This window comes from Amblyraja radiata, chromosome 16 (assembly GCF_010909765.2).
Source record: "Amblyraja radiata isolate CabotCenter1 chromosome 16, sAmbRad1.1.pri, whole genome shotgun sequence".
In the NCBI taxonomy this organism is placed as follows: Eukaryota; Metazoa; Chordata; class Chondrichthyes; order Rajiformes; family Rajidae; genus Amblyraja; species Amblyraja radiata.
The window spans coordinates 26,918,107-26,932,260 of record NC_045971.1 but is presented as its reverse complement, the minus strand read 5'-3'; the positions used below and the strand labels follow the sequence as shown (position 1 = coordinate 26,932,260).

The 14,154-nt window shown below is 44.4% G+C and overlaps 1 protein-coding gene across 6 annotated transcripts in view; it reads left to right on the top strand.

The window, feature by feature from the left end:
* Positions 1 to 854: 854 nt before the first annotated feature.
* Positions 855 to 14,154, top strand: part of atxn7l3 (ataxin 7 like 3) — a 46,365-nt gene continuing 33,065 nt past the window's right edge. For 2 of the 6 annotated variants that reach the window (XM_033035357.1, XM_033035354.1), the window contains exons 1-4: positions 3,180 to 3,291; positions 5,139 to 5,337; positions 7,213 to 7,345; positions 13,616 to 13,787. In XM_033035357.1, coding sequence (XP_032891248.1) covers positions 5,164 to 5,337; positions 7,213 to 7,345; positions 13,616 to 13,787 — 479 coding nt within the window. In that variant the 5' untranslated portion in view covers positions 3,180 to 3,291; positions 5,139 to 5,163. Of the gene's footprint in view, positions 1,280 to 3,179; positions 3,292 to 3,321; positions 4,941 to 5,138; positions 5,338 to 7,212; positions 7,346 to 13,615; positions 13,788 to 14,154 lie in introns of those variants that run through there. The other 4 variants (XM_033035358.1, XM_033035359.1, XM_033035355.1 and 1 more) reach the window with 4 other exon arrangements.

Below are 14,154 nucleotides of genomic sequence, written 5' to 3'. Positions count from 1 at the left end.
CGCTTGGGTCTGGCTGCAGAATCCAGCCCTGGAAACTTGCATTGTAAACCGCTTGCCAGCGGATTAAGGACTGATGGTGTCAGGGGTTATGGGGGAGAAGGCAGGAGAATGGGGTTAAGGGAAAGATAGATAAGTCATGACTGAATGGCGGAATAAATGAGATAAGGCGAATGGCCTAATTTTGCTCCTATCACTTATGAACTGAAGGACTGATGTGGAGGGGAGTTAATGGCAAGGATGGAGATGCAGGGAAAAGCTGCACAGTGTGCAGCTTGATGGCCAGGACCAGCTCCAGAGCCTCAGTTCCGCAGAGTTCCAGCTCTCCACATCCCCTGCGCCAGACTCACAGCTCCAGGGCTCCACAACTGCAGAGCTTCACAGGTGCACAGCTCCTGCGCCAGAGCCCCAGCTGTACATCTCCTGAGCTTCACATCTCCGTAGCTCTCCATCTCCAGAGTTCCACATCTCCAGAGTTCTACATCTCCAGAGCTCCACATCTGCAGAGCCCCAGCTCCACATTATAATAATAATAGATTTTATTGTCATTGCACATATGTGCAACGAGATTTGGTATGCAGCTTCCATCCGATGTCATAACTTAAAGCAACGAATAAAATTTAGATACCCCGAGAAACATGATTTATAACAAAAACAGTGAAACAGTCTGAAGTGCAAATGTGTCTGTGCCTGGTTGATGTGGGCCCCACATCTCCAGAGCCTCCAGAGCCACATCTCCAGCCTCGAGCAGCACAAGCGGGGCCCTGCAGACCCAGGCACCGCCCCCCCCCATTGGCTGCCTGGGCTGCCGGTCAGGCGGGTGGCGGGATGACGCGGCTTCCGCTGGCGGGTGAGGCTGCCTGCGGCACGCGGCCTGGGCAGAGCGAGCGCGAGCGGACGCCCGGCGGGAGGGAGGAGGAAGAGGCGGGAGGGCAGCGGCCCGGCGGCGGAGCAGAGGGCGGGCGGGCGAGCAGGCGGGCAGCTCGCCATCGCCACAACGCCTCCAGCCCTGTCACGGCCCCGTCACCACCACCACCGCCGCCCGACTCACTGCAAAATGGCAGCCCGGGTTTAAAGTGCGATTGCGCCCAGACAGAAGGAGCGGAGCGGATCGGAAGTGTGTGTGTGTGTGTGTTTTTTTGGGGAGGAAGGAGCGAGATGCAGGAGGGCCGTGGGGTCGGGGGCGCTGCCGAGCTCTAGACGCCATGGACCCCTGGCTGCAGAGTTGCACCGTTCACGACTGATTGGTGCGGAAGCAGTGGCGCTAGAGAGGCATCTGCAGGTACAGCCTGGGCAAACTGGGGGGTCGGTACGCAGGGACAACGCTGGGGGGTGGGCGGGGAGGCTGCATCTTGTACATGGGGGAGAGGGGAGAGATCCACTCCGGGAGTGTGGGATGTAATCTGAGAATGAGGTATGCGGTCTGATAGAGGGTCTACTCTGGGAGAGGGATGTACATCTTCAAGATAGCGGAGTGAGGGGATATGGGGAGAAGGCAGGAACGGGGTACTGATTGGGGATGATCAGACATGATCACATTGAATAGCAGTGCTGGCTCGAAGGGCCGAATGGTCCTGCACCTATTGTCTATTGTAATCGGAGTGAGAGTGATGTAATCTGAGTGTGAAGGATGAAATTTGAGAGGGGTGTAATTTGAGAGTGAAGGATGTAATCTGAGAGTGAGGGATGTAATCTGAGAGTGGGATGCAGTCTGATATAAAGAACCACTCTGGGAGAGGGATGTAATCTGAGAGTGAGGGATGCAATCTGAGAATGAAGAATCCAATCTGATAAGGGATACAATCTGAGGGATGAAATCTAGGAGAGGGTTGCCGTCTACAATGAGCACTTAGGGACGGTTTACCATGGGGGTAGATGTTCAGGATAGCCTAAGAAGAGAGTCTGAGAAAGAAGATGAAGGATCTCTTGGGCGAGCCTGCATTTGCAACTACAAAAATGAGAGGAGGTAGGATTTCTCAAATCCATCTTGAGGGGGAAGTGATGTGAGAAAAGAGGGTTGCAGTTGATCCTGCAGATACAGTTTTGAAGAAAAAGGGGGGGTTGGGGGGGGGGGGGGGGGGGGGGGGGGGTGACAACCCAAAATAGGAATCTGCAGATGTAGCCAATGAGAGGGAACATCAGTTCAGGGTGGTTGAAAACATCTTCTGTTCAGTGAAATAACATTCCTGACTTTGAATACAACCTTCTCATACTGGATCTTTTCAACAGGGATGATACGATATCTGATCAAGAAGAGAGAAAAACAAATGTTTACACCTTTAGAATGAAATGGCCTGATTGTGTTACACATAATTCTGGCCCAATGATTGCAGTGGTTCCCATTTTTGGGTGCCTCCAGACCAACCTGGATGTTCCCGTTCACATGAGTCCAGGGTGCTTTAGTGGAAAAGGCCATGGCTTTAAGGAGAGCTGGATCGTCTAAGATCACACACATATCACACTTCTGATAAACTTCCATATCTTCCATATCCAGAAACAAATGCAGATATGCTGGATGAACTCAAGCAGTCAAGCAGCATCTGTGGAAAAAGAAACCAGGCAATGTTTCGGGTCAGCAACCATTAGAAATGGTTTTAAATGTTTTCTTCTGTGTCCAGATTCATAGGATTGAAAATTAATTAAAATGGAGAATCTTAGAATCTCTGGGTTTAATCCTACAATTCCTATTAGTAAAAGTTTATAACAGAGCGTTGACAAGATTCTTTTACAAAATTAGATTACTTATATTGGAATATGTGAGTCAAATATATAGTAATGTATGGGTAATGGAAGAACATTCCTGTACATCATTACGCTTTATGTAATTTTATGACTTTTACAGGAAGTCTACCGGAATCACATTTCTAGACATTCCAGATTGGTCCACTTATGATTTATTTTTCTATTTCAGTGCTGATACATTTTATATACAACTGTAGTTCAATATGTAATTGTAAATAGTAAAGTAGGAGTTTTAAGTCAGCTGGTAGTATTAATAGTTATTAAGAAGACTATGAGCTTATTATCTTTGCTACTTGTCCAGTTGTGAACCCTGCCGAGTTCAACATTTTTTTAATCAGTCCCCACCTTCGATCCTGATTTAGTTTCTCTGGGTATCCCTGGTTAAGAATAGGTTTTAATTTTCAGTGTGTTTTGTAAACTAATGGATTGTTTTCTCTCAGTATTCTCAGTGACCACCTCGTTACTATGTAGAAAGAAAATAGCACACAGTATTGTTTGCCAATGAGAATGGAAGAAATGCCGTTATCTGGCCCGGAGAACAGCAAATCCGAGGTAAGTTGCAAAAGACCAGGCAGGTTGTCTGGTTTGGTGCGCATTGTATGCTTGCCTGGTTTCAGTGGTGCATGGATGTAATCTCATCAATGATGATGTCTGCAATATGAGGAAAACATTTGGTGTGTGTGTTTGTCCCATGTGCGTTTGTTTAGAAGATATGCATGAGTGGTCAGTGAGAGAGTATGTACAATCTGTGTGCATATTATATGTTAAAAAATTACTTGAAAATAAATTAACATTGGCAACTTACTTTGCGCTACTTTAAGTCAAAACCATGGGTTTCCATCAGCTGCAGTAGAAATTAATCTGGCGGTTTATTTGTTGCCATCTGTGTTTTATATATGTTGTGGGGTTTGGATGAGTTTCAACCTCCTTCAATTGTAAACTGCTCCCAGTTTCTTTGTGTTGTTAACGACCTCTTTGATATCCCTTTATTTTATTGCAGCTTTTTGAACACACTTCCAACCATCTCTCCTCTTCCCTTGTGTCTATCTTTCCTCAGTGTGAGTCTATCTGTCACTCTTAATGTTTACATATGACCACGGTTCTCTGTGCTTGCCGTGCACTCATGAATGAATTTCCTTCACCTGGTCTTTCCAAAGAATTTATATAAAACACTGATTTCATGCCTGAGGAGGCAAGGGGGAGTTGGACAGGCAGATGTGGCTGAACTTACTGGGAAGCTGAGCTCACCAGGGCACCATTTTTACAGGTTCCACAGGCACCTATAAATATGGTGTTAATGGTAATGATGGTTCACAACACTGAAATAACCATTTGCTCCATGTACAGGATTAATTTTAATGTTAGGATATCATTATATTCTGATGACTGACATTGGACATTTTTGTTCACAATCATCCTTGTGATAATCCTGCTTTTGGACGTTCCATTGTGTTTCTTAATCCTAACTGTTGACCTCGTTTCTTCACATGGGAGGCCTTTGACGGTGCAATTTTCCCTGTTGCATTTCACCTCTGACCCTTGTTATCAATGAAAAAGGCTTGCAAAGATCATTAGACACCTATGGAACGGAATAGAAGTAACCACAAAGTCTACTTGCCTCGTTTAAGGACCAGATTTGCCATACCTGCAGCTTTGATGTTCTGAGGTATGGTCAACGACATCAAAATATGCAGTGACTTTTTAATCAGGAATATTCTATTTGAAATCTGTATTCTGTATTTGAAAACTCAAAATAAAAAGGAGCTTCAGGTTAGGCAAAAAATTTGCGGTGCGTTGATTTCACTCTCGGCAATTAATTAATTAATTAATTAATTGAGGGTTGCCCTCAACTCTCAGCTGGCCAACCATCTTTATTGAATGTCCCGCTGCGGTGTTCTTGCTGCAGATATCTGCTGTTCTCTGTAACCGAGTGTACAGACTCTTGATCTCCACGAACGAATATACTCTTCAATGATGATGGAAAATTTCAAAACGAGCTTATCACTGTAGTGATCCCCTGGCGGGTCAACAATGGGACAGTGCCTTCTTTTTCTACATTTTAGAGCTTTCTGGGGTCAGAGGAAAGAAAACTTTTGAGAAAATCTTCAAGATTTCTTTTTGGCCACGAGCGAAGATGTTCGTCCAGAATACCAGCTTCCCCTCAAAAATGGAAAATGAATAAAGTGGCTCTGGATTGACTGGTGAGTACACTGACTGATTCCATCTTTTACCTTTAGTCAGTGTTTCCATAGTGTGTGCCAAACACTAGGTGTATGACACACTCTGGGAACTGAATCTGCCTAGGTGGACCACCCGCACTGACTAAACTTAGAATAATTTTCCTCAGCTTCTCGGCATGATCTAGCTTAGCCTAAATTTCTGTTCTCTTAACCTGATAGAACAGATGACGAGCAAAGTCGTTTCATGAGAAAATCGTTTAGTACGAACTCTGCAGCCATGCCCAAGCTGAAGCGAGTTTCTTCGGAGAAGAAGCAGAAATACTGGCGGCAGCTGAAACGGGACCAGAGGCAGCTGAACAGAGAGCACAGTGACCAGGCCATGGAGTTTGATGCTACCCCTGAAAGTTCCGCAGAGCAGGCCAGTACCCCCAAACCCTCTTCTGTTCTCTATCATTGCCTTTCATTGCTCTACCATGCTTGCGTGTCCCAGCGTTGAATGCTTTTGATGTTTATCACGCGTTTCTTTATGTTGAGACTGCACTTATGGTTCACGAAATGAATAAAGGTTCTGTCTTCAACGCTGGATTTCCGTGTATTTCTTTGATCCATCTTTTGCAATTTTATTTTTGAAACAGTAATTCATGCAAAACTATCCATGGCTTTTCACTGAGCTTGAAGGCTGGGCTTCTTAACACGGCATTGTGTCCATTGAAGCTCACTGTCTTAAGGATGAGGGGGGGGTGGAGCTGAATGTTTAGTATGAGATAAGTAGTAATGTCTTTATCCAGAGGGTTATGAACCTTTGGATTTTTTTATCCGGATGCCTCTGCATGATCGGTCATTGAATGTATTCAGAATATTTAGGGGAAGCACAATGGCATGACTGATCACAGCCGCAGAAACCCAGGTTTCGTTCTGACTTTGGGTGCCCGTGTGGAGTTTGCATGTTCTCCCTGTGATCGCATGGGTTTCCTCCAGGTGGTCCGGTTTCTTCCCACATCTCAAAGATGTGTACGTTTGTCAGTTAATTTATCCTCTGTATATTGCCCATAAGTGTGTAGAGAGTGGAGGCGAAAGTGGGGTGACATAGAATTAGAGTGAATGGGTGTGGGCCGAAGGGCCTGAAGCATGCTGTGTCTTTAAATCAAGACTAATGGACCCTTGAGCACCTGGGGAATTAAATGATTATAAGGTTGTTAAAGGAGAGTGTGGTTGATGAAAAAGTTAATTCATGGCCTTATTAAACGATGGAGCAGGATTAAGGGGCCACGTGATCTCCACCTATTCCTGTTTCACATGGCTCCCAACTTACAGGTAGCATGGGGACAAACACCCCTGTGAGCTTAAAGCTTCTACGCTCCTGTACAGACATTACCTATTGGCACCGTGCACTGTTCCTGTATGTGTTCTGATGGGGTCTCTAAGTTGTGCTGCTGGATATTGAGAAGGAAACCACAGCTAAATTCATCAAAAGTTGCTCTGCTGTTTGTTTCCCACGGGTGCGGTCTCATTGTCAGAATGGGTGACAAGCTGGGCAAGGAATGTCAGACAGGTTTAAAAGCATGAGTGAATCATAGTGATGCCATTGTGCATGGCTTTGAATGGGCATGGACAGAATGATCGTGGTCTATCGGAATTATTTAAATAGAAGGCTAATGTTGGCAGCATGTTTTCAGCCTTTCAGTGTTGCAAGTGCCTGGAATGTCGTCCTTAGTCACCCTGATTTTTTTTTTTAATTTCAGCAGAAATATTGTATATCTGTATCACCTGTCTGCCATTTCCTTTCAGTTCACTGCATGTACATAATGTTTTCTTGATTTATGTGTACATCCAACTTGTGGTTTGCTGCTCTTTTCTGCAGAAAAGCCACTGGAATACGATGCAACTTGATGCAGGGTCCATTAATAGCAGGTTGTGCGACGCACAAACCCATTTAGTGTGGGATTAGAGGTTTCGCTCAAAGCATTCAAATATGTCCAGGAGTCCCAGGACTCTGGTGTGGTGTGCTGCAACAACAGAAAACCAGCGTTCCACTGCTTCACGCTAAGGCTACTTTCCATGGGAGAGAGCAAAATGATTCCCAGGAATTTCCTGATTTAAATATTTTAGTTAAAATCGCTAATCATGTTGCAATCCTTAATAATAACATTCAAAACTCCATTCCTTAGTAAGAAAGCATTTATGAAGTATGACTGATAGGTTTCCGTTGGCTTGTCTGAAGACTGTCAGTTAAACTCCTTTAACAATGGATTTTATTGTGAATCTCTGTTTACCGGTGAGCTTTGTGTTTCAGGCCTTAGCTCATGAGATCTATTCTGATCTGGTAGACGATGCGTGTCTGGGGCTCTGTTTTGAGGTGCACCGAGCTGTGAAGTGTGGTTATTTCTTTTTGGATGAGACGGACCCTGACAGCATGAAGGATTTTGGTAGGTGTGTTTAATATGACTGCATGGATGCTTACCTTTATGGGTGTAATCAATGATGTGCATTTCATCAACATGTTCCTTTGGCAATAGCTAGGAGCATCAGTTGGTTTATGGAATAAAACTGTTGTAAATGAGGAATTGAGGCTTGCAGTCCAGGAAAGTCCCAGGGTCAGATTTTATCAGCTGAGTTTGTTGATCTCAGTTATAATGGCAGGAAGGGCTTGTGATTATCCACAGTTTCCCCCCCCCCCCCCCCCCCCCCCCGCACCAGCAAAGAGGGCGACAGAATCAAAGACATGTCCTACCCCTGGCCGTTCCTCCTTCTCCCTAATCGTGTCCGAAAGAAGGTACAGAAGCTTGAAAGTGCACCGCCAGACTCGGGGATAGGTTCTTCCCCTTCATTATCAGGCTTCTGAACGGTCCTTCAATAAGCTAGGGTACAGTGTCATTCACCTCCACCTCATTGAGGACATTGGACTTTATCTATGGAACTGATGTGCTGCAATGCTGAGAACTATATTCTGCACTGTATCTTTCCTTTTGCTCTGTCTATTGTACTTGAGTTTGAACTAATTGTATCTATGTATGGTATATCTGATTTGTTTGATAGCATGCGAAAATAAGGTTTTCACTTAGCCTCAGTAGATGTGACAATAATAAACCTAAACCAGAATAATTAAATGATGACTGTTGGAATTCAGAATTAAGCAGAAATGGCTCCCAAAACCTAAATGGAGTTTGACATTAGTGAAACTAACACACAAAGAGAGTCTGATCACATGATAACAGGCCATGGAAATAAGAGTTATGATGACTTCATTTTTCAGGAGAGGGAGGAAAAAATAGTTGAACACATTCATTTGGACTGTTTCAGGGATTTATTGAGCTAAGGGAAAAACAAAAAGTGCTGGAGAAACTCAGACAGCATCTGTAGAGAGAAAAGGACAATGACATTTCAGGTCGGTACCTTTCTTCTCAGGTCTGACCTGAAATGTTTACCATTTTCCTTCCACAGATGCTGCCTGGCCTGCTGAGTTCCTTCAGCTCTTTTTTTTGCTCAAGATTGCAGTTCTTTTGTCCCCATTTATTTGGCTAAGATTGCTTAGAGTGGTAAAGGAGGAGTATGATTTGCTTGTCTTTATCAGTCAGGTCATGAGTACAAGAGTCAGGTGTCATGTTGCAGATTTATATGACTTTGGTTATAATGTTGTGTGCAGTTCTGGTCACCCCATTACAAGAAAGATGTGGAGGCTTTGGCGAGGGTCAGACGAGGTTTACCTCAATGCTACCTGGCTTGGGTAAACTTAGTTTTACTTTGGAATGTCTTAGTTGAGGAAAGATAGAAGCTTATAAAATTATGGGAGTCCTAGATAGGATGGAAGGTCAGGACTTTTTTCTCAGGATGGGAATATCAAAACTCGCAGGCATAGGTTTAAGGTGAGTAGGCAATGTTTAAAGGAGATGTGCGGGGCAGGTTTTTTTACACTGAGAGTGGTGGGTGTCTGGAACGCACTGTTGTCAGCAGATACAATAGTGACATTTAAGAGGCTTTCAGATAGGCACATTAATATGCAGCAAATGGAGGAATATGTATCACACACAGGCAGAGGGGATTAGTTTAACCTGGTGTCATGTTTGGTGTGGCGTGGACCCAAGTGCCAATCCGGTGCTATGTTCGTGTGCAGTATGTTTGGGAGACAATCATGTGACGTATTAATTGAGCAATCAATGCTGATTTAGGTTTCGGATGATAAATCTGGCATACAGTACATGCCCGGAGATTTAATTTTTGAAATGATTTTGTTCTCTTAAGTCAGGGGTCTGCAACCTTGTTGAGCATAGGGGCCGGGTTCCAGGCCTGTGAACGGTTGGAGGGCCACATCTATCGCCATAGTTAATAAACTTTGACATGTTTATATATTTTAAGAACTATCATGTCTACTGAACATAGGAATTAGTTTGAGACACTGGTATTGAAACAACCCTCAAGATCAACCGCGTTTATTGTCACTTAACCAGTGAAATTTGAGTTATCGTATTTCCCGGCCACGAAAATGTGCCCCCATTTTGAGTTGCTAAATTTTGAGAGAAAAAAGGCTGGCGGGACAAGTAGAAAGGACGATGTGAAACTCCTTCAAGGAGGCAATGAGGACCGGGGAGCTTCCATCTTCGCCTGTCCCACAATGCGTTGTGCGGCTCGGGTCTGAGGAACGGGGACTTCCTGGCTCAGGGAGATCACATAACGGTGGGAGAGAGAGAGCCCGTGACGGAGCAGCCAGCCTTCCGCTCAGTAGCTACCCCCCAACCACCACCTGCACCGGTTGTGCCTGTGCCGAAGGATACCGTGACTGGCTGACGGGCGGGCTGGCAGAAGGCGCTGATGTGGCGGTCGGTCCCGGCGGCCGCTCGCAGCTGCCCGAGCTACTGAGTGTGTGAATAAGTTGCCTGCATGATCCCTGACCCCCCTCCTTCTTAACACACCTGCCCTTCCTGCAACTTTACCCCGGGCAACCCAGCCAAGTTTGCTACTTTGTGCAGCCCAGGCCCTGCTGACCCAAGGCCAGACTCCCCACACGCTGTGGAGAGGAACTCTCACCCCCCCCCCCCCCCCCCCCCCAAAGCAGCGCTGTCCTTTTACAGCCGCTTTCCACTTCACGCAGTTCCAGGATCGAAGGCATGGCATAGTCGCTATGAGAGTGCATTGCTCGGCCAACTTCACTCCACTTAAACCCAATTTAAGATTAACATCCGCTCGCTGACTCTGCCATTGCGGCCGCCAGCGCAGGCCTCCTTGCGTCACCACACCTTTGCGCCACGTCCTACGGCTCGGGAGGTACCAGAGATGATGGAAGTCTGCGGGCCAGATAATTACGGGGAAAACAATGCGCCTGCTGGCCGGATGATTTCGGGTTACGGACCGCATTCGGCCTGGGGGCCGTAGCTTGTCGACCCCTGTCTTAAGACAACATAACTTCACATTCTTCATTTTGCTATCCTCCATGTAAAGAATGCCAGCATCAAATTATCAGAAAGAAACAATTTGTGGAAAGAGATTAATTAATAGATTAATTACAAATGTGATTCCTCCTTCCATACATAGAAAGTTTCAGCACCATTTGGTTTCACTTTTTCATCTCCTGTGGCTAATTTTGGTCTGCCCACTGAATTTTCTTACATGTTTTATATCTAATCTTAAATTTAGAGAAATATTAGTGTGATAGCCAGACCAGATGAATTGTCTGCCCCTGTATCCAGCCAAATCATAATCTAAGATTCAACCTCTGATTTCATGTGTTACCAAAGCCTCTCTATTTGCTGGAGATTATTGAGGTTTGTTAAGAAGTCCTAGTCTGAAAAATTAATGTTAAACAAAATGGACTTGAAATCCTGAAAAACAAAAATTAGGGAACAAAAAGAGGAAAGGTTACCTTTAGATTTGCATAAGTGTTCCAATCAGACCATTGGCCGAGATTATGGTTGGTTGAATTAAACTGAGGTAGTTAAATGCTTCTCTTTTAATAAACTCAAATCTCATTACCAATGCAAAAGACTTGTGTAGGAATTCAGCAGGTCAGGTGGTTTATGCGAAAAAGGTGTGTTGATGTTTCCAGTAATCCCTCCCATCCCTTGACACTTCCCCCTTCATAGGAGGTGCAACACTTGCTACTTCACTCCTCCCTCACCATCAGCCAAGGACATAAACAGATTTTTTCAGGTGAGGGAGATTCACGTGCATTCCTCCAGCCTTGTCTATTGCATTTGCTGTTTACAATGTTGCCTCCTCGACATCGTAGTTTACAGCCCAATGCTATGAACATGGATTTTCAAATTTCTGAAAACCCACATGGCCTTTGTTCATTACCTACTCCCAAATTTTCCCCTTTGTTCACTGCTTCCATCCCTCAACCACCTGATTCCATCTGCACATCATTCCACCCTCCTTGCCGGTTCCAGCTTTCACCTACCAGCTCTTGTCCTGCCCCACCCATGCACTTTTATATGGGGTCATCTTTCTCCTTCCCACCTGCCCCTCAAGTTATGATGCATAATCGCAACCAGAATATTGACACATCCCGTTTTTCCCAGATGCTACTTGACCCACTGACACCTTCCAGCCATTTATCTTTTCCACCAGATTCCAGCATTTGCAATCTCGCATTTCTCTGATTTCCAATAGCTAGGTGTATAGTTTATTGTATTGATATGGTATTTATAGATTTTGTTCAATGGAGGAACAGATCGATTAGGTTTATGTTTGTTATTGTCACGTGTCATCTGAGGTACCATTAACCGCTTTGTTTTGCATGCTATATCGGCTGACAAATCGGGTACGCAATACATAAATACAATCGTCAAACTTAAGTATAATATGTAGAGCAAAGGGGAAGGTACAGACTGCAGAATACAGTGCTCGGCATTGTCGTGCATCAGTTCCATAGACCACAATGGGATCGAGGTGAATCGGACAGAACCCTAGCTAATGGAATGACAGTTCAGAATCCTGATAAGTGGGGAAGAAGCTGTTCTTGACGAGCCAAATCTATGAGAATTACTCTCGTTGAAATGCATATTTATAATCTTTCGGATTGTTAGCAGAAAAAAAATCCCCTAGTGTGGCGAGGGATAAACATATGTATATCATGACCTTGATCAATTTTCCTCTTAATTCATGAGTGTGCAACACAAGCTGTGGACTGTCCATACAATATATTGGCCATGTGCCATTTTCTTTAAGTAGCATTTTCACATTGTCCGGGAAACAGATTATCAACACAAAACGATTCGAATTGTGAAACTTAAAACTCATTTATAATGAAAATGTTGTTGAAATCCCTATTGGGTGCTGACATATGAAATTTTAATTTCTGAATTACCATGGATGCTATCTCAGTTGGAAACACATAATTTGCATCTATCGAACCATGAAAGCAATCTGGTGTTTGCAGACAAGAAGGGAGAGATTTGGGTGGGATTTTTCAGGTTTCTTCCTAGAGCCAAGAATATATTCAGGTCCAGAACGTTTCATCATTGCAGTGTAAACCCTGACAAATTTTGAATTTCCTGAAAGCCAGAAAAAACAACTTCACATAAAATGAGGAAGCTTGTCCATATCCTTGGACCAATTCCAATATTTATTAATTTTCACACAAAAATACCATATTGTCCTCTTACACTCATTGAGATTGAAAGCGGATTTTATTGTGTAAATATTCTTTGCTTTAGAACAGAGCATCATAGGTCAAGTGATAGGAGCAGAGTTAGGCCATTTGGCCTATCAAGTCTACTCCACTATTCAATCTTGGATGATCCATATCTCCCTCCTAACCCCTCCAATCTCATCTACTATAACCCAAACAGTCTTTCCAGGTGAAGCAGAGGTTCACTTACACCTCCTCCAACCTCATCTACTGTATCCGCTGTTCCAGGTGTCAAATCTCTCCATTGGCGATCGTTTTGCTGAACACCTCCGCTCAGTCCGCCTTAACCTACCTGATCTCCCGGTGGCTCAGCACTTCAACTCCCCTTCCATTCCCAATCTGATTTTTCTGTCCTGACCTCCTCCATTGTCCAGAGTGAGGCCCAGCGCAAATTGAAGGAACAGCACCTCATATTTTGTTTGGGTAGTTTACACCCCAGCGCTATGAACATTGACTTCTCTAACTTCAGATAGCCCTTGCTTTCTCTCTCCATTCCTTTCCCAGTTCTCCCACTAGTCTTACTGTCTCCGCCCACATTATATCTTTGTCCCGCCCCCTCCCCTGACATCAGCCTGAAGAAGGGTCTCGACCCGAAACGTGGCCCATTCCTTCTCTCCAGAGATGCTGCCACATCCACTGTCTCCCTCTCAACCCCATTCTCCTGCCTTCTCCCCATAACCCCTGACACCCGTACTAATCAAGAATTTATCTCTGCCGTAACAAATATCCATTGACTTGGCCTCCACAGCCTTCTGTGGCAACGAATCCCACAGATTCACCACCTCTGACAAAATAAATTCCTCCTCAACTCCTTCCTAAAGGAACGCCCTTTAATTCTGACGCTATGACCTCTAATCCTAGACTTCCACTAGTGGAAATATCCTGTCCACATCCACTCTATCCAAGCCTTTCACTATTCGGTAAGTTTCACTGAGGTCCCCCTCATCCTTCTGATCTCCAGCGAGTACCGGCCCAGTGCTGTCAAAAGCTCATCATGTGATGTAATGCCTAGCTAAAAGATGAAGTGCAAAATTTCACGGTAAACTCAATACATTTTGCTCATGTGTTTCAGAAATTGTGGACCAGCCAGGTGTGGACATTTTTGGTCAAGTCTACAATCAGTGGAAGAACAAGGAGTGTGAATGTCCAAACTGCAGTCGTAGTATCGCCGCCTCCCGCTTTGCTCCTCATCTGGAAAAATGTTTGGGAATGGGTCGCAACAGCAGTCGGATTGCAAACAGAAGGTCAGCTAACTCCATCAACCAATTTCCTCTCAGCATGGGTGAATTAATTAAATTGCAGAAGATTGCTTGATATAGAATGTAAAAGCAGCAGGATTATGCTTGCACTCCATGCTAAATTAAAACCGCATGCTTCATGCATACTGTTCTGGTCACCACAGTATGCAATCATTGCAATAAGTGAGTTCGGTATTCCGAAAACGCAAGGGATCATGGGATTTGTCAAAGGTCATCCACCATAAACAAAAAAACAACGAAGTGCTGTCTGAAGAAACTGTGTATAAATTCTTATCTTTATTCACAATTTATGTGTAAAATATATATTTAATCTGAGGAACAGGGATGCTATGTGGTCACATTATAGGAAAAT